The sequence below is a fragment of the Lissotriton helveticus genome, chromosome 10 (genome assembly GCF_964261635.1).
Source record: "Lissotriton helveticus chromosome 10, aLisHel1.1, whole genome shotgun sequence".
Taxonomy (NCBI): domain Eukaryota; kingdom Metazoa; phylum Chordata; class Amphibia; order Caudata; family Salamandridae; genus Lissotriton; species Lissotriton helveticus.
Window position 1 is genome coordinate 989,394,243 of NC_136071.1, and position 24,179 is coordinate 989,418,421.

The following is a 24,179-nucleotide window of genomic DNA, read 5'->3' on the forward strand; positions in this document are numbered from 1 at the left end:
ACTAAAATCTTTTAAAATTCATGACTCTGATTCTGCTGGTTAGGTTTAATTAGTTTTGGTGTAATTTTACTTATTAACATGTTTTCTATTTTTCTAAAGTGGTCTGGGATTTTCCTTGTGTTGTGTTTTGACGTTATTACTTTTCGAGTGCTGCATAAATACTTTACACATTGCCTCTAAGTTAAGCTCGACTGCTTTTGTGCAAAGCTACCAGAAGGTTAAACACAGGTTAATTTAGTGACTTTTGTGGTTTACCTTGATAGGGATTATGGTTGTTGCTTGAGAGGAGCATTCCCCCCTCCCCTCAATAAAAAAAAATGTATTTCCTACAGTTGGTTTTGGGGGATTACCTGAGAGTGGGAAAGTGGGAATTTCGTGCCTAGGGAAGTCCTCTTGCCAGTGGGATGCTTTTGGTGCCTTCTCCCTCAAGATGTTTACCTTCTGACTTAGTCTCTTTCTCGGATCTTGAATCCACCAGCAGGGCCTGACTTGCGGACTGTTTCCGAAGAGGGTTGCACAAGCCCAAATACCTTCTCCGCAAGGTCTCACTAAAACAGATTTGTTGATGTAGAGAACAGAGTTCTGGGTTTTCCTTTTTAGGATTTGCCCTTGGGTAGGAGCACCACTGGCCCGGCCCCTCCAAAGGACTACAGGAGGTCTCAATTACCCCGAGGGACAACTTTTTGGAAACTTGTTCCTGAATGTTGGCTTTTACTCTGTCTTTTTGACAGGTAAACTGTCACCAGTGTCAATGTTATGGACTCACCACTAGGTCTCACTGCAGGTGTATGTGAGAACAGTCCAGTAAATTGGCCCAACAATTCTCTCTGCTGCTTGGCCAGTGCACGGGAGAGCACTACTCTTAACTGAACCATCCTTGGTATTGTGGGATGGATCATCTGGAAGAGGTTCACTCTCCTCTCTCTTCCATCAGTGACCATTAGCATGATCATGTTGGCCCAGTTTAAGTGGGATTTTAAAAGGCTCACATGGACCACCCTGTGGGAATGTCTAGGGGGTACCAAGGTCCACCGCGTAAGTGACTTCCCACATCTTCTTGAGCACAATGTGGGGCCTAGTTTATTTATCCCTGAAGGGCTCTGGGAGCCAAGTGCTCTACAACCCACACTTTTGGCCTGGCTGGTATTTCACCAAGGTTGCCTGTTCTTAATACCAGTACTTGATCACCTCCTGACTGTCCTACAGGTTTTTGTTAGTTTTCTTCACATACGGAGCCATGTGGAAGTCCAATATATAGTAAACAATGTCCAGTTTTTTTTTTTTTTAGAGCTTTCTCCCATCCTTCTTTTACTAGACGTAGGGGATCACTGACATGGTGCCCATACAAAGGCTCAATGAGGCGAAGCTCCCTTTTGTGGGTCCTCCCTATAGGCAGATAAAATGGATAAATAGTAGGACATCTCACTTCCTACGGAGTTTCTCAGACAACCACACAATCATGCCTTTTAGAGTCTTGTTGAATCTCTCTGCAAGCCCTTTGGTTTGGGGACAGTAAGAGGTGGCAAACTCATAAGTCACCCCACACTCGTCCCCATGACGCTTGTCCCTGTACCTGACATTTCCTTCTTGAGGACCCCTATTCTGGTAAAGTTATCAAGCAGGGCCCTGATCAATACGGAAGCAGTCACTGTCATTAAAGGTATGGCAACAGGGTACCTAGTGGCATGGTCCACTACCACCAAGATTAGTCTGTCCTCTGAGGCTGATTTAGGGTCTATTGCCCCAACAGTGTCACCCCCCCCCCCACCCTCTCAAAAGGTGTCCCCAACACAGGTAGTGATATCAAGGGAGCCTTGTGTAGCTTGGCTGTCTTTCCCATGGCTTGACAGGTGGTACAGGGGTGATTTTACCCCTTATCCTTTTCAGACATGTTGGGTCAGTAGAAGTGCTTGAGCGAATTATACCGGGTTTTGTTCTGCACCAAAACTCATCTTAGGTCATATCATGGACTAGGTACAAGAGGAATCCTTTGTAATGCCTTTGGACTACCAGTCATCTCGTTGCCCCAAGTTTTGCGTTCCTAGCTTTACTGTATAGGACACGCTCCTACCAGTGGATTCCATTGGTATCCTAATCTTGGACTTCATTCTGGCGCCATAGTCTTTCAAGAGTTGGGCACTACCTTTGAGCTTGGCAGAATGTCTTCCTGAAGGATCTTCCTGCTCCATGTAACTCAGTTCTGACAGGTCTCTTGCAACAGGATCACCTTGGGGTTCAGATTTCTTTCTGGCTGTGGGAACTTTTGGGGATGGTTTCCGGCGCTCTTGGCCTTCCTCTTGGGTATGGAACGCTGGTCATTGTTCCACAATCCAGGCTCTCTTGACTTTCCTGATGGGCTGTTTGGGCCCTTGTGGTTAGTCACATATAGCTACATGGCTCCTTTCCACCTCCACCCAAGCAAATATTTCTAAGTAGTTTTCCAAAGGCTAGTCCACTGGTAAGGCAGAGCTTACAGCCATCTTTTTTGGGACAGTAACCCCTCCTACTCCAAGGTGACATTGGTCTGGGATGAAATTTTACCTTGGTCAGTGGTGTCTACCTTATGAGGAACCTCCTGTATGAATTGCTCTGGGGACAGCAGCCATTCCACATGGTTAGTCTGGGTCCTGCATTGCTTAGAGCCTCTACCATGGTCCTGTTGATGGTTTGCCATTACCTGTATGTTACCATGCTGGGTCCAACTCCTGGTTTCCCCCGGGCAAACGTATTCCTAACACTTGCAATCACTTAGTGTTATGTATCATTTTAGGACCCTATTGTAAGTTTCCCGATTCATGCCCTTATATAGGTATAAATCACCATATCCGTATATAGGCATAGAAATCATAACCATATTTAAGCATAGCTCATGCAGTCTAAATATGGCAGGGCTACTTCCACTATTTCCAAAAATCCACAACGATTTCTTGGAAAACTCAGCAGCCGGGGACTTCCCCTTGCTTGAATTTTGATTTGTCCAAGAACTCATGGAGTTTTCAAAGAACTGAGACTCTTTGATGACGTTATTATGTCCAACTGTACGTCAAAGTCTGCACCTTCAAGGTATAAATATGCCCACCCTCGCCCAAGCAAACACACTGTGGTTTGTAGCAGTTCGACTATCTACTTGCCCGACGCGCCCTGCTACAGCAAGTGCCGAAGGAAGCTGACCCTCCAGCAGACGCACTGAGAGAGAGACGCTGTCTTTTCTCCTGCCGAGAAATCCAGCTCCAGTGTTTCCAAGCTACCCTTGCGGGTTGTTGGGAAATCGAACCCCGAGACTGACCTCCATTCCAAAGAAAGGTACAGGCTTATTAGACCCTTAATGAAATCTTGAGCAGATTCTTGGCAAAAGAATACTACCTTTATGCCACACCTCACTTACTTCTTCCCTCGTACTAAGCTTAGGTTAGGGGCACCGGGGTAGGCGAATTTTAGAAGCACCATTTGAGTACTTTTCGCCTCTGTTACTCATGTATGTATTTACATATGGTTTAGAAACCATACAATACTCTTACAGTATTATTTTATTCTACTATTTATACTGTACGCATTATATTTTACAGTTTTACTATTGTAGCAGTTCATTTTTTATGCTTGAGAAAGAAGACTGTTCAATAAATCCTTTTATTAAAAACGCCCGTCTTTCTATTTTCTCTGCACCTCTAGTGAAACGAAGCATGCACGATTGACTGAGTGAAATATCTATCTATTGTTTCCACGACACTGAAGATACGTTTTATCTTGGGGAAACAAAGTTGTCAAGTTTACGCAGTTGTCAGAGACTAATCCCTTCTTGTGAATTCGAGAAAGTTTCTAGTGACCTCTGAGCTAGCTGGCACACACAATTAAGTCTAGTATATTCGTTAAAGACCTAGTAACCTCAGTCCTACGTCTAATCTATAGGATATATTATTCCAATGCGCAGACGCTATTGGGAATATAGTAAGTACACTACATTAGTACTGCACACTTGCGGATGCTTCTTGGCACAGACAGTCTCCCTTCTTCTGTTCTGGCTTGTGCGGTTTCTTCCCCTTATACTAACCCCACTTAGATTTGAGAAAGGCATAGGACTCACCCTTCTGATTAGATGTTTGGGTCATTGTGAAAACTTGGATCATCACCACCTGGGACTTTCTAGGCTGTTTAGGATCAGTCAGCCTGGAATCCATTAAGTGTTGGAATGTTATAACTCTGAATTACAGTTACTGAAGATATGCTGCTTCATGATAAGATTGTGTAGCCGATCGTAAGTAGTGACTATATTGCCTTTCACCCAGTTCTCCAGTACTTTTACTTAGACATCTACAATATCAACCCAGGATTGTTGTGAATATTTGTGTCCACTGAACTTCTTCCAGTACTCCTCAGGTATAAGCCAACCTTCTGCTTAAGGGCATCCTTCATGTGACTGTGTGAATAGGCTACTCTCTGTTCTATAGTCAGGAGTGTACTTGTCCCCAGTGCAGGTACTACATTCCATAGTAAGGCCATCCAATGCTGTTGGCTACCCTGTGATTTTTTTCAATGCTCTTTTCGTATGAGGCAAACGATTTATCACTGTCATCGCCCACCACAAAGCTAGGCGTATAACCCTTGGGCAAGCAAAGGGTGTGCGACCCCTGCCACTCCCATTCCTCCGCCAGTCAATGATAGGAGGAGATGGTATCTTTCAAATAGCCTTACCTCACAAATCTGCCAACAATCTCCAAGCCTTTCTCCATTGTTTGTTTGAATGTTGCGTGTGTGTGTATCGATGTATGTGCATGTGTGCTGTGGAAGGGTGCGTGTCCGTGCTTTTGATCGGTGGGTACATGTACGTGCGCATGTTAATGGATGGGGTGTGTGTGTGCTCGTGGATGGGTGGCTGCGAGTATGTGTGTGCACTTGTAATTGGGTGGGTGAGTGTGCACGTGTGCCCACCCCACTGCTAATCCATATTAATCTTATTTTATTTTTCACAACTTGAAAAAGAAAGCTTAGTGTGAGTTTGTGAGCATTTTTTGTGTTCTTAAATGAAAAGCATTTCACATTTGTCACCGACCCCCAAGCAAGCATTGCTAATCATTTTCATCACTCCTAAACCAAGATGCCCCCTCGCATTGAGAGGTGGAGGTTGTGTTTGCAGAAGTATGATTAAACGATAGTGCATCGTCCAGGAATACCTCCCAAGTGTACCTAAACAGTATCCTGGCCCTACTTCCAAAGCTGCTGATGGTTATGTTAACTTCATTTTGAAAATCCAGTACCGCTGCTACTAGATCAGTGGAACAAATCATTGCTGCCATGAGCACTGACAGAGATTTTCTAAAATGTAGAGATATTATAGCAGATCATGTTGTGGCGAAAACATACTCTACCACTAACTGAAATTCGAAAATGTGCAGGACGAACTTTCAGTTACTCCACATATCTTATGAGGGTTGAGAATTGTCCTACCCAAAGGTCTGAGACAAGTTATTGAACTGGCTCATGAGGGACATTGTGGAGTTGTTGCTACTAAACAAGCTCTATTGGACCGAGTATGGTTCCCTCGTCTTAATGAAAGGGTTAAAAAGAGTTAAGGGCATGCCATTTGTTAAACTGCTCATCATTCAAAACAACCCCACATCCGTTAAACATGTCTGATTTTCCAAAGCATGCATGAGAAAACATTGGAATTGATTTATTTGGACCCCTTGACATTGGACATCTACTAGTAATTGTTGATGAATATTCCTGTTTTCGTCTTGTGAAAGATGTCAAATACTCATGACTCAGTGAGACTATTAAGTATTTTTACAACATGGGGTGTTCCTTTGATTTTTAAATCTGACAACGGTCCACCTTTCAATTGTCAAAAATGTAAAGATGTTCTCACTCATCTAAATGTTAAGCATCAGAAAAGCACACTTCTCTGGCCACAGGCGAATGGTGTTGTCGATAGATTTATGAGCACCCTCAAGAAAGAATGTTCAGCGCGCTGCACTGGAAAAGCTTGAACTCAAATCAGTTCTTTAGTCTACTCTTCATGCATACAGGTTAACGCCCCATTTTACTACAGGTGAAAGCCCTGCCACCTTAATATTTGGGAGAGATATAGGAATATAGGAACCAAATTGCCACAATGGACCACTGAGAGATCTATTGATTGATGAACTCTGCACCTCTGATTCTTCTCACAAATGCAAAATGAAGACCTATGCAGTCAGACATGACTGTGCTTGGAGCACTGTGTTCAAAAGAGGAGATCAGGTTATTGTCAGGCGGAAACGGAAAGGCAAGTTTGATGCTCCTTTTGAAGCTGACCCTCTGAGGGTTGTGACTAGTAAACTACACATGGCGACTGTTCACTGTCCTGGAAAGTCCATTACACAAGATTCTTCACTTTTCAAGCACCTGCCTTAACATTCACCAGCTCCAGATTCCAGAATTCAGACTTGTCCACCTGAGAATCCAGAGAGCCTAACGACTACCAATGTCTCTGTCAGCCGTGCCAGTCATGGACACTTCTCCGGTATCTCCGCAGCCTCATGTGACCAATTCTGGGTGATTGTTTCGAGCAACATAATGCCTCAGGAATCTTTTGCTTCCCGACGGACTGAACAGTGATATACAGTGGAACAGTGGAATTCATGATGTAGAATATTCAGTTAACGGTTACATACTAAGGAATAGTTACTTGTAATACCAATTTCCGTGTGTGGAGTAATCATTTGCCTGTACTTCGACTGGGGAGGAAGCTACAGGTGGAATTCTTATTAACATGTTGTGGTGAAAAAAAATCTCATTGTGGGCGTAAACATGCAAAAAAGTGACACCCCTTAAACGGTGCAGTTAAAAAGACGCCATTTTAAAATGTGCTTATTCTTCGTTGTTTGGCAACTGTTTAATTACAAATGTGATGCTTTTTCTTACCATAGGTGTTCACATTGCTAAGAAAATAGACAAGATGGGAATGAAATCATCAGACACTGCTCAGATCTTTTTTGACAACGTCAGGGTTCCCTGCAAGTACATTATTGGGGAAGAGGGCATGGGCTTCACTTACCAGATGTTGCAATTCCAAGAGGAGCGCATGTGGGGAGCTGCTGGTGGTAAGTCACTGACTTGTTATTACTTTGCTCAAAGAACCACTTGCATTTCCTACTATAAACACTGATTCACTGTCAACTTTTCCGTGAATGAGTGTTTTTTTAAAATTAAATTAATAGGCAAAGTTCATATGAATGTAGAGTAGAAAATAACTCAGTGATACTAACATTACCTAACAACACTAAAGCAACAGGGGTATAGGGCAAAGAATGACTGCACTTTATCCAATATTTTGTGGTCTAATTGTTTTCAAAGAATTCTGGGTGCCAAGAACCTGAAGTCACATACCCCTAGACTCCCAAGGGCAATGCCCAAAAAGCTTTACAATAAAACACAATGGTTCAGCACTCCCACATAGTACACAATAACAATGATAATCAAAAATAATGATTTAAGAGATCAGTTCAGTAGGACTTAAAGCTTTCTTTTTCTTTTATTCAAAATCTTCATACAAGGCGTAGCCAACGCGTTTCGTCCAGAGGACTTCTTCAGGGCGAAAGATATGGAGATTATGTCAGATGTGTTTCAGGGATATAATATTCAGAACTTCCAGTATGCGTGACAATAATAGCCTTATTTTAAATAGAGCAGGTCAATCCTTCAATTAGACTATTCTTCTTTATTGACAGTCAGGAAGGATAGTTTAGAATCAGCTCAACCCCGGTAACGGCTTCGAGTTTGTAGATGCCATAAGGATTGGTTGCGTATATTGGCACCATTCTAAACTATCCTTCCTGACTGTCAATAAAGAAGAATACTTTAATCGAAGGATTGACCTGCTCTATTTAAAATAAGGCTATTATTGTCACGCATACTGGAAGTTCCGAATATTATATCCCTGAAACACATCTGACATAATCTCCATATCTTTCGCCCTGAAGAAGTCCTCTGGACGAAACGCGTTGGCTACGCTTTGTATGAAGATATTGAATAAAAGAAAAAGAAAACTTTAAGTCCTACTGAACTGATCTCTTAAATCATACTAACATTACCTGCATTAACGAACTTCGGGAATGACTTTTAGGCGAATTGTTATTATGCGTGGAAATAAGAGTGCAATGTGGAAAGAAAGGCAAAGCATGACATTACACGTACAATCAATCCTACATGCATGTCACCATTTATCTGTTAATAAATATGCTGATTCATTTGTGTTATAAGAAAAAAGGTAAATTAGATGGTATATGAAAGATTACAAGAATGATGTGGTTCAAGATGCTCAGTACCCCCCCCTGGGTGCTTTCAATAGCCTAATTAACCAATTCTGGCTGCTGTGCTCATGATGTTTACATTTCTGTGCTCATTCTCACTTTGTTAGCTACTATGTAATTGAATAACTGCCATGTAGCCTTTTTGGCATGTTGCAGCCACCCATGCGTATAGGAGACCAGCACACACACTTCACAAATCCCTACTGGCTTGTATAGTGGTATCACTTGTTCAAGCACTTCAGTAGCTGATCAGATTGGTTGCAGTACAGTTCTCTAGTGTTTCATTATAGGTAGGGCGCACCGTCCCTTTTTGTGGAGCACTTTAACAGTATACAACTGGTTCAAACCGGGAGAGTGCCTCCCTATTGCAGATAAGGCGCTGCCCCTAGGGCAGACACCAGCTTGCTCCTGTGTGAGTAAATTAGAGAAGGGGGGAGTGGCAGTTGGAAGCAGCCACTCTATCTTTGATAGTGCAGGCTACACCTGGCCTGCACTTTAAAGTGACTGCACCCACCTATAGGGTGATGATTGTATCAGGAAAATGGATGGGACTCGACAACAGGTGACTTGTAGGTATCACTACTTTTAGTTAGAAAATGTTTGGTGAGGATCCAGTAGTGTTGAACTGCCACGCGTCGGGTTCTCTTCCTTGTCTCTTTCCCTGTGCTTCCTGACTTCTCCTCGGTTTATAATGGCTTAGTATACCCTCAGGGATAAAAAGACAAAGGCCTTAGTACTGAGTCTAACATCTACTAGTTTTAGGGAGGATATTGAAACAGCGGTCTCGAACCTCAATAAGCGCATCACTCTTGCGCTGGACCAGACCGCCCCACTCTGTCGAACATCTGCATCCGGCCGTAAAGAAAGATCTGCCCCATGGTTTAGTGGAGAGCTGAGGCAAACAAAGGCGGAATGCAGGCGAGCCGAAAGAGTGTGGAGGGTCTCATATGATACCCAGGCGAGGGAACTGTTCCTAGTAAAAAGGCGGCAGCATCATAGGCTGATTAAAAAATCCAAGGCAGCCTTCTATGCAGGACAAATTTTAGGGGCAAAAAACTCGGCCAAAGAACTTTTTAGTATCTATAAGTCTTTGACTACTCTTGACTCATCGGCAGACCCAGAGAGTTGTTCGCCCGAAATGTGCGATCGAATCGCCGAATATTTTTCCACCAAAGTCGAGAAAATGTATTCGACTTTTCCTAATCCTCCCCCTGTAGGGGTTGAGTTTGTGGCAACAACGGAGGGCATGGAGACAGAGGGGTCCCTCACGAACTTTAACACCCCCTCTCCTGAAGAGCTAGTCAGGGTATGTCTCTCTGTCAAATCGGGCTCTCCCTTGGACCCGGTGTCCCCTAATCGTTTGGGGGACAGCCTGGAAGTGTTGGAGCCTTACATAAGGCATGTCCTGGATACCTCCTTCAAATCGGGTATGTTACCTGAAGGGTGGAAACAGGCTGTGGTACTCCCTCTCCGGAAGAAATCCCACATTGGTTTTGAGGTGTTGGAAAATCTGAGGCCCATTTCTCTCCTGCCTTTTCTGTCCAAAGTGGCGGAAAAGGTGGTTAACACCCAAATCGTGAAACATGTGGAGGAGATGGGATTGCTGCATGCCACACAGTTTGGCTTTAGACCACGCCATTCTACTGAGTCCGACCTTCTCATGGCAACGGAACATCTGAGACAGGGCGTAGATAAGGGGCAAACGATGGCCTTGATCCTATTAGACCTCAGCGCGGCGTTCGACACTGTAGCACATACCACCTTGCTACAGTGTCTGAACAGAGGTGGTATCACCAATACCGCGCTGAGGTGGATCCAGGCCTTCCTAACGGGAAGAAGCTTTCAAGTGAGGCAAGGCGACTGCTATTCAAGGGGGTTACCGTTGGGCCAGGGCGTGCCTCAGGGCTCGTCCCTGAGTCCTACCCTTTTTAATTTATATGTAGCGCCGGTGGCCTCCATTGTGGAGAACTATGGTCTCCAATTGGTATCATATGCCGATGATACGCAGCTGGTCATCTCCCTATCGCACGCACCCTGTCTTGCTGCAGATGGCTTCCGGTCGTGCATGAAAGAACTTGCCGACTGGATGGCTATCAACTGTTTAAAACTCAATGGCAACAAGACAGAGGTGCTAGTGGTAGGGAGAACCCAGTCTGCCTGGTCATCGGCATGGTGGCCACCCTGTTTAGGACCAACCCCCACCCCTTGCCTGGAGGCAAAAAATCTAGGGGTGTGGTTTGATGCAGGTCTTACTTTCGGGCCCCAGATCAACAGTGTGGTAGGCGTATGTTTTGGGGTACTGAAAAGACTGAGGAAAGTCCTGGACTTATTGCCGATGGAAGCGCGCCAAGCCCTGGTACATGCTTTGGTAACCGCCAGGATGGATTATGGGAATTTGCTTTACTTGGGGGTGCCAGATAAGAGCATGGCTCGCCTCCAAGTGCTGCAAAATGCGGCAGCTCGTCTCATCCTCAGGCTGCCCAAAAGGGCGCCTTCGAAGGCGGCACTGCAGAAGCTGCATTGGCTTCCGGTGAGGCGCAGAGTTGAATATAAAGCCCTCTGCACGTGTCACCGTATCCTGTATGATAGGGCTCCTCGACCACTTAGGAAACTGGTTGAAGCTTATATACCCGCTCGAGCGCTCAGATCTGCCGATGGGGGTCTGCTTAGGGTCCCCAGGGTGAAGAAAGCGCGCATGGGAGGCAGATCTTTCAGGTGTCTAGCGGCAAACTACTGGAATAAACTCCCAGTGGACTTGCATCTGGAACCTGAAGAAGCGAGGTTTCGAGCGAAACTAAAAACCCACCTCTATACGAAGTAAATGACTAGTAAGTTACTCTGCTCCCTGTTGTTCTGCCTCTCTCACTTTCAGCGCGTGGACACGCCGGTGTGCGTAACGCAGCGCTTTACAAATGTCCCAATAATAATAATAATAATAATAATAATAATTAGGTCCCAACACCACACCGTAGTTTGCCAATTTTTTCTCTCAGATCAAAAGCAGTCTTTACTGCCACAAGCGTGTAAGCACCCAGTGAATTATGTTTCAGACAGTAGCATTACCCATATGGTGAAAACCCATATAGAAATACTGCAATATCCTGTGAGGCCCCATTTCTCTGTGAGGTATTTGTCAATACTGTAAGCCAAACACCAGCTCCTGTGCTGCAACCCACCTGTTACAGCCCCAGAGCCCTTTGTCTGTACTTGCCTGAGGCCATGTCTCTGGTCCAGAGCCGCCGCTGCTTCCTTGTTCAGAACACCTCTCCCCAGGGAAGCTGAATGTTGTTCTACAGTGAGCAGTCCACATCTTCCTCCTTCTGTGGTTTTGCCGGCATCTCCTGGCCAAGCCATATGGGTGTCTCCTTCGGCTGCCTCCGCCTCCCTCCACGCCCGAGAAAATTCCTGCCCGGTCCTGCCGTGGTCCTTCAGGGCCTTCTTCCCCCTTTCGTCGACTGCCTTATCCTCCATGCACCACACTCTTGATCTGTGGAACTCTAGCTCATCTCCTTTGCCCGGTTCTTCACTCCCATGACTGCTGTTTCTACACCTTTTAGCCGGATTGGTGCATATGGTGTCAGCCACTAGAATGCTGACCTAACACATCACGTTACCCACAGGGTCCTGGCTGCCTTGTGTCTCACTTGGTTTCGCAGGAATCTCATTACAGGTTCATAGGATCCTCTCACCCAACCCCCCGCAGGGATAGCACTGACTGTGGGCCGCCTCTCCATGCACAGTCAGTGCACGTCCTGTCCCTCTTTACTTCTGTGCCCGGTTCTGTGCTTGTGTCTATAATAGAGTGAGGGTGCAGATGCAGTGATTCTGTTATTTGCTTGGGGCTGTGCCCTCATTTGCTCATGCTATGTGTGTGCTAGTGCTATCTGTATTACAGAAGGGCCTGTGAAAGCGTCTGCAGCCCCCTTCTGTAAAAGTCAAATTCCCCTGGGAATGCAGAAAAAAGGGTACACACACCTGTTGAATTCCTGGGGTATTTTTTTTAGTAATACAACAGCTCATAGGTTACAATATGCTTTGAGTTTTGCCATCTGTTGTGGGCTAAGCACAGGCAGAAAAGCCAGATTAGGTAGCAGCATATGGGAACCCACAACAGTGCACGATGCATCTGTCTTCGAAATGAGTAGGAAAACTGGCAATCGAGTCTAACCTTGCATTTGCAGCAGGTAGTACCTACACCACTGAGAGAATGGCTTTAAAGTTTCCCCATTATATTTTACTTTTACCATCCAGTGACGTATTTCCATGTATATTTAAATGCCAGTTTGATGAGAAGCGAGAAATGACTGCACAAATCTTTAATTCCTCATCCGATTCCCATGGTAATTCTTCATTACCCTATTTTCACAAAGAAATGCCAGTTGTTTAGGGTAGCCAAAACCTCAACGTGACAGTAGAGAGATCAATGGTGTTCCACAGAGCTCAGTATTCCTTAATTGCTGTTAACTGGCCACAACAGAATTAAAAGTCCACTTCTACAGTGGCTTAAATGCCATGTCCACGTGAAATGCAAATGGGAATGGAAGCCATATTTTATTGCAAAGCAGGGCTTTATTTGGGAATGCATAGTTCTTCGAAAATTACATTTTGAAGGAAATTTCCCCATTTTAGAGTCGCACACCACATCAACTTGAATCGCCTTTCTCTTTCTAGCAAGGTATGCTGGGTGAGATGTAACACTCATTAGATGTGGAGCAGGGAGTACCTGTCACTGCAACAACAGCAGGCATTGGCAAAGCCAGCCAGTCTTGCTGTTTCTTTGCCAATGCAGACCTATCTAGTATGCCTATGATTTTTAGGTCTAGCCTAGCAGCAACGCGCATGTGCTGCTCACTCTGCAAGGCATGCTGTAATAGAGTAAGCAGTGGAAGCCCCGCCCACTCGCCACCATATTTTTAATTGTCTGGTGTCATTGTCCTTCTTAAAAGCTGAATTCCGATTCATTAAGAGGCTTGTTAGCCCCTCCTGGGTACCGCCTAATCTCTATTTACCTCCCATCACTACTTGACCTTTTACTTGGCTCGTTACAGGGTCTTTGTTATTTAGTGGGTGAGCACTTTTTTCTTTAATGGTCTATCCCTTTTCCGACGTGGTCCGCTTTCACTTTAGTTGCCACGCTGCTTTATTTAATTAATTTGCAGCGCGGCCGCATCAGTTCATTGAAGCACAGGCAAACAAGTATTTGCAATGCAACCGGTCTGGTCTCACATTTATGCTAGTTTGAGCTATTGGCATTGTAAATGACAATACCTTTTATTTATGTTTTCGTTTTTGAAACATAAATCAAACGCATTGCCAATTACAATGCCAATAGATTCATAACTTTGCTTTATGTGCTAGCTGTCTGCCAAATTTGAGGAATCTTTATAAAACAGTGCAAAAATTATTAGCAGTAGAAAAACCCTTTGACCTCCGGTGTTGAACTTTGCCTTAGACCGGGCCAGGCACCCAGAGGCTACTGTGTCTAGCTAAAGAACTTGTATCCCCAGGACAGGTGCTACACTTGGAGCCTGGTTGTGAAAGGGCAGTAACCATACGTCAGTTCCCAGCACCTGCTGCACACAGATAAAGCCCATGAACTGCTTTTTTGGGTGCAGTGATAGCTGGATGCTGACCCTCCACCCACTGAAGGTTGCACAGAGCTTATCTGATAAGAGACTTCTAGCGACAGATTCCTTCCCTTAGAATATTCCTTAGGAGACAACCTGGATACAGAATATTTTCGAGCAGTACTGCTGCGCACTAGAAGTTCTCTAGGTGTCGTACATGCCAGAAGTGGCATGTGCAGTGCCCATTTAGGCACCATCCCTGTGCACTGACATCAGTTCTTTTCTTTGCCAGTCACCATGGATCCAAAGAGAGCAACCTCCAGTCACTTTTTGACTGGCCTTTTTTAGACATTTTGTCAAAGCTCCTTTTGAGGCCTCGTATTCCGGTATGTCCCTCAAGAAACCAGTGGGGTTTAAGCCTTGTGGCTCCTGTTAGACAAATGTCTGTGACGGACCCCATCTGGTATGTCTCTGGTGCTTTGAGATGACCCAGGACTCCCAAGAATTGTGAAGACTGCTACACCATGAATCAAAGTGCTGAGGGAGTGCTACTTTAAGCTCCTCCTCGCCCAACTACAACTCTCCAGGTACCAGTCACGCAGAAGTTCCCAGGCCCATTTTCTGTCTCATTGCAGGCCCTTTCGCAGAGTTGTTCCAGGCACATCTGCGGAGTCGTTCCAAGCGCTTGTCTTAGCGTTGAATGTCATCCGGTAAGTTCCACAAGAAATCAAAGCAGTCGAAGTGCTATTTAACGTAATCGCTCCAGTCCAAGTCATTGGACACCGTGTGGGAACTGTCATTCTAGGCCCTCTCTCACATGGAATCTGCCTCTGTTTGGCATCGCACCAACTCAAGTATTGTGGAGCCAGAGCAACCTCCACCCAACCCTGAGTTTTATGAGGTCATGCACCTAATGTTTGGGTGGGCTGATCCCTCTGGAGCACATTTGAGCCCCTTGGGTTCAGCAGGTGCCTCCATTGGCTTCTCTCCGGTGGGGTCCACCCTCTGCACCAATTAGGCCCCTTGGAGCTGAAGCTGGATTTAGAATGTATCTGAACCCATTCCAGTTAAGTCGTTCCTGGCACCGCCTACACCTAGGGGCGGCCCAACCTCATCATTATACCTGACCCAATATGGACCCGGTACAGCGTCGCCCAACTTGGGCACTGGCTGGAACTAGACCACCCATATTGGAACCTCCTTTCTTTGCCAAGCCTGGTGAGGAGTATGATGGGTCTGAGAGATCCCTAGGGCTGCAGTCCCCTTGAAGAGGCAGACAACAACTGGTATGAGGAACTGGCAGATGCCAGTGGTCTGGACACATCACAAAAAACTGGCTTGATTTCTCCTCCTAGTGTGGCTATGGAGGAAGGGCTCTCTTTTGCTGTGAAGGTGCGCCGGGTGGCTGAAGTCTTCACCGTCACCTGCCCTTGGTGGCAGTCAAAACACATTTTTTAATAGAGGTGCTTAAGGCGGGGGTCATTCCCTGAAACCCCCTTCTCTCCTTAAATGAAGCCCTCACTGATGTCCTGCTCAGGGCCTGGTCTAAGCCCTGCATAGTGACCCCTGTGCACGGGACCGTAGCCGCCTCCATTGCCCTGCTCCCAGGTACCCAGCTTTCCCCACGCAGGCCTCCATGTGTAAGGTTAACACTTCCCCTACCACTCCACCGGATTGGGAATCCAAGAGTCTGGACACCTTTGGCAAGAGGATGTTCTCTCATTCCAGCATAACTCTGCGATCAGCAAACTCTGTGTGCCTTTTGGGCAGGTACACCCACACAGTTTGTGATTTGGCTGTGCAAGTGCTGCCTGTGGTCTTATAGGAAGCCCAAGCCATACAGTAACAGGCTATTTTAGATGGTAGAGATGCGCAAAGTTCATTATTTGCTATGGTCTAGACACGACCCACTCCCGAGGAAGAATGATTGTCATCAGTGTCACTCCGACACCACTCCTGGTTCTGATCCACTGACTTCGGGGAATGTCCAGGCATCCCTTATTGACATGCCCTTCAAAGGTACTCCCCTCTATGGCGATAAATAAGGTTAGGCCCTTGAGCACTTTAAGGGCAGCTAGGCTTCTGCCAGGTCCTTGGGCCATCCATGGCACCCTTGCTAACCCCATTCTGCCTTTTAACCCTTCTGTGGCTACAGTAGGGGCTACCAGCCACATCCATTCCCACCCAACCACCAGGGCCATCATGCTCCCCAGTCCTTTCGTGATCATGGTTCCCACAAATCCTGTGGGACAACCAGCCATTAGGTGAGTGGATACATTAGATCATTTAGCGAATTGCTGCATACCCATTTCAATCTCTCCCTGCTACAACAGCAAATGCAGGCTCTTTTGCCCAAAGAAGCCATTTAGAGGGTGGTGGCATCAGCAATATATTGTGATAGCTATTCCATCTACTTTCTAGTGCCCAAAAAGGATGGAGGCGTCCACCATATTCTTTCTTGACCTGTGTTTTCTCAACTTCTTCCTGAAGAAGTTATTTAAGATGCTCACGTTGATTCAGGTTCTTGCTGCCCTTGACCTTGGAGACGGGATCGTAATGCTAGACTTGCAGGACACCTAATTTCATATCCCCAACCTGCTTTGCCCACGGGTGTTGCCTCCAGTTCATAGTGGGCTAAGAGCATTATCAGTTTGCTTTATTCTTCTTTGGCCTTACCAGCACCTCCCTGATGTTAACCAGAGTGATGTCGGTGGTTGCAGCACACCAGGGGAGATTGGGGATCCCAGTCTTCCCCACTTCGACAACTGGCTGTTGAAGATGGGCTTGCCCCAGGTAGTTGTCTTCCACCTCCAGGTTATGGTATCTCCAACATGTGCTGGAGTTTAATAGTAATGTGCCAATGTCACACCTGACTCACTCTCAGGCACTCTCCTTCATTTGAGCTGTCCTTGATATAGTGACATTTTGGGTCTATCCTCCAGAAGGGCCAGTCCAGGATGTTTGGTCTATAAAGGACTCCCGGATTTTGTTGAGACTGACTTTGACATGGCCCCCTGCATCCTGCTGGTGGCACATGTGTGTTGGCCTCTGCAGTAGAACTGCAGTAGAACTTGAAGTTCCAGTGGGCATAGTATCAGACCGTATCAGTGGGCACAGTATTTGACCTGGGGCAGATAATTGAGGGAACTGCAAGAGAACTGCAGTGGTGGATGATGAACCAAAATTGGGTCAGCGGCAGACCCCTCTGAGAGTGATCCGACTGGTACTGAAGCCTTTCTTCCTTGTATCAAGGGTAAGCTGGTTCCGGTGTTCATGGACAACACCATCACCACAAAACTTTTCTCTTTCCTTCAGTTTAGCTCTGGTGGCTGTCTGTCGGCGTTATTTAGGTGTTGTGTTTGTTCTGCCTCATGGATGCTGAAAGTACCGGGACGCCCCTTTGCTGGGACAGCTACGTGCTATACAAGCCCCGATAACATAACAACATACTGCAACAAACCGGGTAGGGTGGGGTCGTGGACCCTGAGTCAAGATGCCTTGCGTCTCTAGAGATGGCTGAAGTGTCAGGGCATTTCCCTTGTGGTTCAACATCTGGTGGACTCGCTGAACGCCAGAGCGTGCAAACTCAACCATTGATGCCTACTGGAATACAAAAAAGTGATCAATGGAATGGTTCAATTAATCTCAGCTACTTCCAGTTACTTGGAACACATCCCAGTCCATCATTATTTTGTACACCCATGTCACCTCAGTTTGGACCGAGCACTATGCAAATCAGTCTTGACTCTGCTCCAATCGGTCCAGCCCGAACTGCCAAACCAGTTTTCCTTGAACCAGAACACAAGCAACCTTGGACCGTTTTTGTCTTAGTTATGGGCTCATCAGCTGGTTACAACTGGGTTACAGTGGTAGTGTGCGCAGGACCCACGTCTGAGCATACGCATCCCAATTAGGGGGGCACAGTAAAGTATACAAAAAAGTGATAGATGGAATGCTTGAATTTATCTCAGTCACTGGTAATCAGTCAGGCTGCATACCAATCCATTGAGATTTTGCGCACCATGTCACCTCAGTTTGGATCCAGCTATATTATATGCAAATCAGTCTTGGCCCTGCTCCAATCAGAACAGTCTAGACCGAGTAGCCAAGCCAGGTTCTTCCTTAACCAAAACAGAAGCAGGCTAAAATATTACAAATTACGGCTCCATCTGGTGGTGGTGCAATACCTTTTTAGAGCTATGGGAGACCCTTAGTTATATCTGTTTGCCTCGGCTAAGAATGTGCAGTGTCAGCATCTCTGTCCCTGGAGTTTGGAGACTGCATACTCCTGCCATTGGGACGAATTTGTGGCTTGGTGTGCCTTCAAATATGTTGACTGCCCCCCCAACCCCTTACTGCGCCCTTGTCTCAAGTTTTATAATTTGTTCGCTCACTGGCCCAGCAATGCTTTGCTCTGGGCACTGTTATTGGTCACCTTTTATTCTTATCTGCTTTCTTATGATTGCCAGACCAAGCATCTCTGTTCATGTCACCTGTTATGACTCTTTTTCTGAAAGGACTATCAACACCGGTTCCCTCCAAAACCCTTTGTCATGGTCCAATGGAACATGAATCTGGTTCTCACCCTTCTAATGTGTGCGCCCTGCGAGTGCGTACACAATTACCCTGTTTGTTTATTAATCACTAAAATGTCTTTCTGGTGGTCTTTACATCTGCCAGGAGGGTTACTGAAATACAAGCACTTTCTGTGCACCCTCCTTACATAGCATTCTACCCAGATAAACTGTTGTTGAGAGCAGGTTCCTTTTCCCCAGAAAGTGGTGACACCTTTTCATGTAGGCCAGAACATTACACTGCCTACCCTCTTTGCTCCGCCTCAACTTTCCAAAGAAGAGAAGAGACTCCAAACAGAGACTTGTCATTCTTCATTGATCATACCAGAGAGTCCTGGGTGGACGATCAACTCTTCATTGGCTATCTTTGGGCAACAAAAGGCAAGGCCGTGCAGAAACAGACCAACTCACGATGGATGGTGCTCTGTGTTAAAATCTGCTACGCACTGGCCAAAAAGTAACTCCTTGACAGTTTGCACTCTTAATCCACCAGAGCCAAGGCAGTGACCACTGTGTTGGCTTGTAGAGTCCCTGCCCTGGACATCTGTCAGGCTGCAACATGGGCGTCTGCACACTTTTACTAAGCACTACTGCCTGGCCAGTCCGGTCCTTTGTGATGTGCCCTTTGTTTGCTCTGTCCTACAGGACTTTTTGTTATAAAATCTTTTTGCAGACCCACCTCCAAGGCGGTATTGCTTGGGCACCTATGCTCAGGTAAAGCCTTATCTGGTAAAGACTTTATCTAGCTGCAGATTCTTTACTGGCCTGCCCATCCTCCCCGCAAACAGATGTATCCTTATAGGGCAACCCTTATTAGGTAGTCAATGTCTGCACACTGGTATATCAGCAAACGTTGTGGCTCTGTGCTTTTGGCCTGCAAAGGTTTTGAAAAGTAATTGATGTCAACACACTGGGATGGCTCCTATAAAGGCACCGCGTACAACACTTCCAGCGCAGACACCGCTGCGGACCTGGACTGCACCACCGACCGTTGCGCAGATGTACTGCTCGAAATTTTCAGGATCCAGTCTGACACCTTGGGAACTGTGTAAGGTAAGGAATCTGCGGCTAGATAGCCCCTAACACATAAGGCGTTTGCTTGGGAGAGATTGGGTTGGGTGTTACATAGATGATTAAAAAAAAAAAGTCCAACATTTTAATAAATGAGAGTTATGGTTAACTACTCAACAGGTAAAACCATGCATAGACCTTAACCCCCCCCCCCAAAAAAAACTTTAGACGAAGGGATGTTACTAAAAAATGTAAATCTAAAAACGCCTTTCATTCTCCAGTTTATGGATAGTGACGCAACGGTAACTCTATCAGTGCACTTCTCTTGACCTTACCCATGACTTCACAGACTGGTAGTTTGTAGATAAAAATTGAAAAAATTTCCCTTCTGCGGAGTGTTTAATGGCAAGAATATATGATTATTGAGGAGTCTTTCTATAAATATCAGAACTGGTCATGCAATTTAGAAGGGAACATAAGACCCAACTTCAGAAAACATCTCTTCACAGGAGAAACCAACCACTGCCAGCTTATCTGCCTCTTACTGAGTGCTCATGAATTGTTGTTCTGAGCTCCATTGCTCTCTAGCTATGTTTGGGCTTTACATACATACATAAACTCAAAGGTTAGATCCGTGCAGGTAACGTCTTTAAATAGTTTTTGTGGGAATGGGACCAGTTCTCTTCTATGACGTGATTGCATCATGGGATCTGTCAAGCAGTGAATAGTGATTGATCTTGTAACTGTATTAGGGTAATAACATCCAATTGTACCCGTGCACTGTACATTGTACAGTTTAATTAAACCTGGTATAACGTGTTTCTTTGCCTCATTAAAAAAAAAAATTGGCACGACCTGAGTATTTTTTATCTGTACTTTTCCTCTTGCTGTACTTAAATTTTGAGATGTAGGCATCACAGCTTTTGCAAGTTGCTTGTCGAACGCGCAGTGGGTATAGGTTTGCATATGAAGATGGTGTCGCAGTGAGATACCTGCTTGTGCCTGTTGTATGTGTGCCTGTTGGCCTGCAGAGGCCTGCTGCAGGAGGGAAGTTCAGTATAATGCACGCACTGGTAAAAATCCAATCCCCACAGCAGTCCTCGTATAGCACATACGAGAGAAAAGCTCACGCTTACGTTAGTTTCAGGGGCGTAACACAGGCCCACTAGGGTGATCAACTGGCATTGGTGCAAATTCAGGACAGTGAATGTAAAAATTCAGGACAAAGGGTCAAAATTCAGGACACAAATTCAGGACAGGAGGTCAAAATTCAGGACAAAACTTCACGACAATAGGTAAGTTTTACAGACACATCAGAGGTCGCGCAATAGTATATAAGTAAGCCCAGCCATTTCCAAACATATTCAACCATTTGTAAACATATCCATCATGTATCCTTCCATCTATCATTTCACTCATCCATCCCTTCATCCATCCATCCTTTCACTCATCCTCCATTATCCATTCATCCATCCACCCTTTCACCCTATCCATCTGTACACTTATCCATCCACTCTTCATCCCATCCATCCATTCACTCATCCATCCAGCCATTTACCCTTTCACCAATCCAGCCATCCTTTCACTTACTAATCCTTCCACCCATCCACTCTTTTAGTCATCCATCCATCCTCCCTTTCGCTCTCCATCGACCCTTTCACTTAGCCATCCTTCCTTCCATCCATCCATCCAACCACCCACCCATCCATCCATCTACTCATCCACTCATGAATCCATTCATTGACCCTATCACTCATCCATCTATCATTTCACTCCTTCACACATCTATTCATCCTTTTGTCCATCTACCCTCCCTTTCACTCACTCATCCATCCTTATATCCACCCTTTCACTCATACGTCCATTCATTCACCCTTGCACTTATCAATCCATCCATCATTTCACTCATCCACCCACCCATCATCCACCCATCCATCCATCCACCTACCCACTCATCCATCCTTTCACCCACCCTCCAATCCACTCATCCATCCTTTTACCCACCCACCATCCACCCACCCACTCATCATCCATCCATCGATCCACCCACCCATCATCCATCCATCCTTCCCCTCATCATCCATCCTTCCTTCCCCTCATCATCCATCCTTCCTTCCCCTCATCATCCATCCTTCCTTCCCCTCATCATCCATCCTTCCTTCCCCTCATCATCCATCCTTCCCCTCATCATCCATCCTTCCTTCCCCTCATCATCCATCCTTTCCCTCATCATCCATCCATCCTTTCACCCATCCCCTCATCATCCATCCATTCCCTCATCATCCATCCATCCATCCCCTCATCATCCATCCATCCTTTCACCCATCCATCCATCCATCCATCCCCTCATCCATCATTCCCCTCATCCATCCATCCTTCCCCTCATCCATCCTTCCCCTCATCCATCCTTCCCCTCATCCATCCATCCTTCCCCTCGTCCATCCATCCTCCCCCTCGTCCATCCATCCATCCTCCCCCTCATCCATCCATCCTCCCCCTCATCCATCCTTCCCCTCATCCATCCATCCTTCCCCTCATCCATCCATCCTTCCCCTCATCCATCCATCCCCTCATCCATCCATCCATCCCCTCATCCATCCATCCCCTCATCATCCATCCATCTATCTATCTATCCTTCCCCTCATCATCCATCCATCCATCCATTAATTCTTTCACCCACCCATCCCCTCATCATCCTTCCCCTCATCATCCTTCCCCTCATCCATCCTTCCCCTCATCCATCCTTCCCCTCATCCATCCTTCCCCTCATTCATCCTTCCCCTCATTCATCCTTCCCCTCATTCATCCTTCCCCTCATTCATCCTTCCCCTCATTCATCCTTCCCCTCATTCATCCTTCCCCTCATTCATCCTTCCCCTCATTCATCCTTCCATCCATTCATTCATCCATCCATCCATCCTTCCATCCATTCATTCATCCATCCATCCATCCTTCCCCTCATCCATCCATGCATCCTTCCCCTCATCCATCCATCCATCCATCCACTCACTCATCCATCCACCCATCCTTCCCCTCATCCACCCATCCTTCCCCTCATCCATCCATCCTTCCCCTCATCCATCCATCCTTCCCCTCATCCATCCATCCTTCCCCTCATCCATCCATCCTTCCCCTCATCCATCCATCCTTCCCCTCATCCATCCATCCATCCTTCCCCTCATCCATCCATCCATCCTTCCCCTCACCCATCCATCCCCTCACCCATCCATCCCCTCATCCATCCATCCCCTCATCCATCCATCCCCTCATCCATCATCCAGGTACCCTTCCACCCATACATCCAGCTATTTACATTTTCTCTCATCCATCCTTCCCCTCACTCAGCAATCCATCCATCCATCCATCCTCTCTCATTATCCATTTATTCAATCTGTCATTCATCCATTCACCCTTTCACTAATTCATCCAGCCATTCACCCATCCCTTCACTTACTCACTCGCCCACCTTTTCATATTAATTTTGAGCTGAGCCCTTTTGAGAAGAGCTTGCTGCAGGAGCCGTTCCAGGACTGGGACAGAAGCCACCCAGGGCGGAGACAGGATCCACCACAAGGGGGGAATGGGGGGGGGGACAAGAGTCATCACAGGCGGGGGGTGGACTGGAGCCAACACATGGGGGACAGGAGCCATCACTGAGGGGAGAGCAGGAGCCATCACAGGAGAAGGAACAGGATCCACCAGGGTGGGCACAGGGGTGGGCATGCAGTATTCTAGTATCATCTTGGGCTCCTCGCCCCCTCCTGCACAAGACAACGAGAAGACAGGGTCTCTGTCCAAAATGCCACCCCCCACTGTGATGTACAGTACTTACAGGAGATACTCCCAGAGAACTGATTTAACTGATTGTCCTCCACACTTTCTTAATCAGTGTGGGTGCGATTGTGCCATTTCTTTATTTTATTACATTATAGACTGCATGTTTGAAGAACCAAGGTTTGCTTACAATTTAGTGACAGTATTTAAGCTCTGTGACCAGAGTAATCAGGGCCGATTCTAGGATGTTTGGGGCCCTGGGTAGAAATGGAATGTGTGAGCCCCCCTCTAAATTGCAGAGACCGACGCATTCAGGGCTGTCTGCATCTGAATAGATGCCCCTGCTCCTGAAACTGCAGCCCCTCCCTCTCCGTCACCTTCGAAGCACCTCTTAACAGCTCATCAAGGGCTGGAGGTGTGAGGGTTGCCATCCCGCTGTGCCTCTCCAATGCTGCGGGGTATCTGAGGAGCTTTGGTACAGCATCGTAGTCCAGAAGGGAGGTGCAAGCTGTGCTGGCGTTAGGGTGGTGGGACCTATGCCCGGTTAAAATTACGGACAAATGGCGTCCGTTAAAGAATCCTTCACGGACAACGGACAGACGGCCGAAATTACGGACTGTCCGTGAAATTTACGGACGGTTGGTCACCCTAAGGCCCACGCAGCCCCCGCGTTGCGGGGGGGCCGTCGCGCTCCATGGGCCCCCGGCCCTCACTTACTTCATCATGAATTGGCAGTGAATGGTGCGCAGTAGGGTGACCAGAATTTTAAAGCAAAAAACAGGGACATTTCACAAAAATAGAAGGACTACAATTTTACTTCAAGCAATGAGAGCGCTCCTCAGCAGATAATTACAGAACAGGCAGTAAGAACCTAATTAAAATGCAATGTTTAAACCCAGTAGCTTGCCTGTTAATTAAATTGCTTTCTTGAAACAACTGCTAACTATCCCTGCTTTGTAAAATAT

The 24,179-nt window shown here is 46.3% G+C and overlaps 1 protein-coding gene across 1 annotated transcript in view; it reads left to right on the plus strand.

The window, feature by feature from the left end:
* LOC144784705 (putative acyl-CoA dehydrogenase 6) overlaps positions 1-24,179 on the plus strand; it is a 683,661-nt gene that overhangs the window by 459,867 nt on the left and 199,615 nt on the right. Inside the window, exon 6 of the mRNA XM_078663658.1 lies at positions 6,906-7,079. Within this exon, the coding sequence (XP_078519784.1) occupies positions 6,906-7,079 (174 nt within the window). The remainder of the gene's footprint in view (positions 1-6,905; positions 7,080-24,179) is intronic.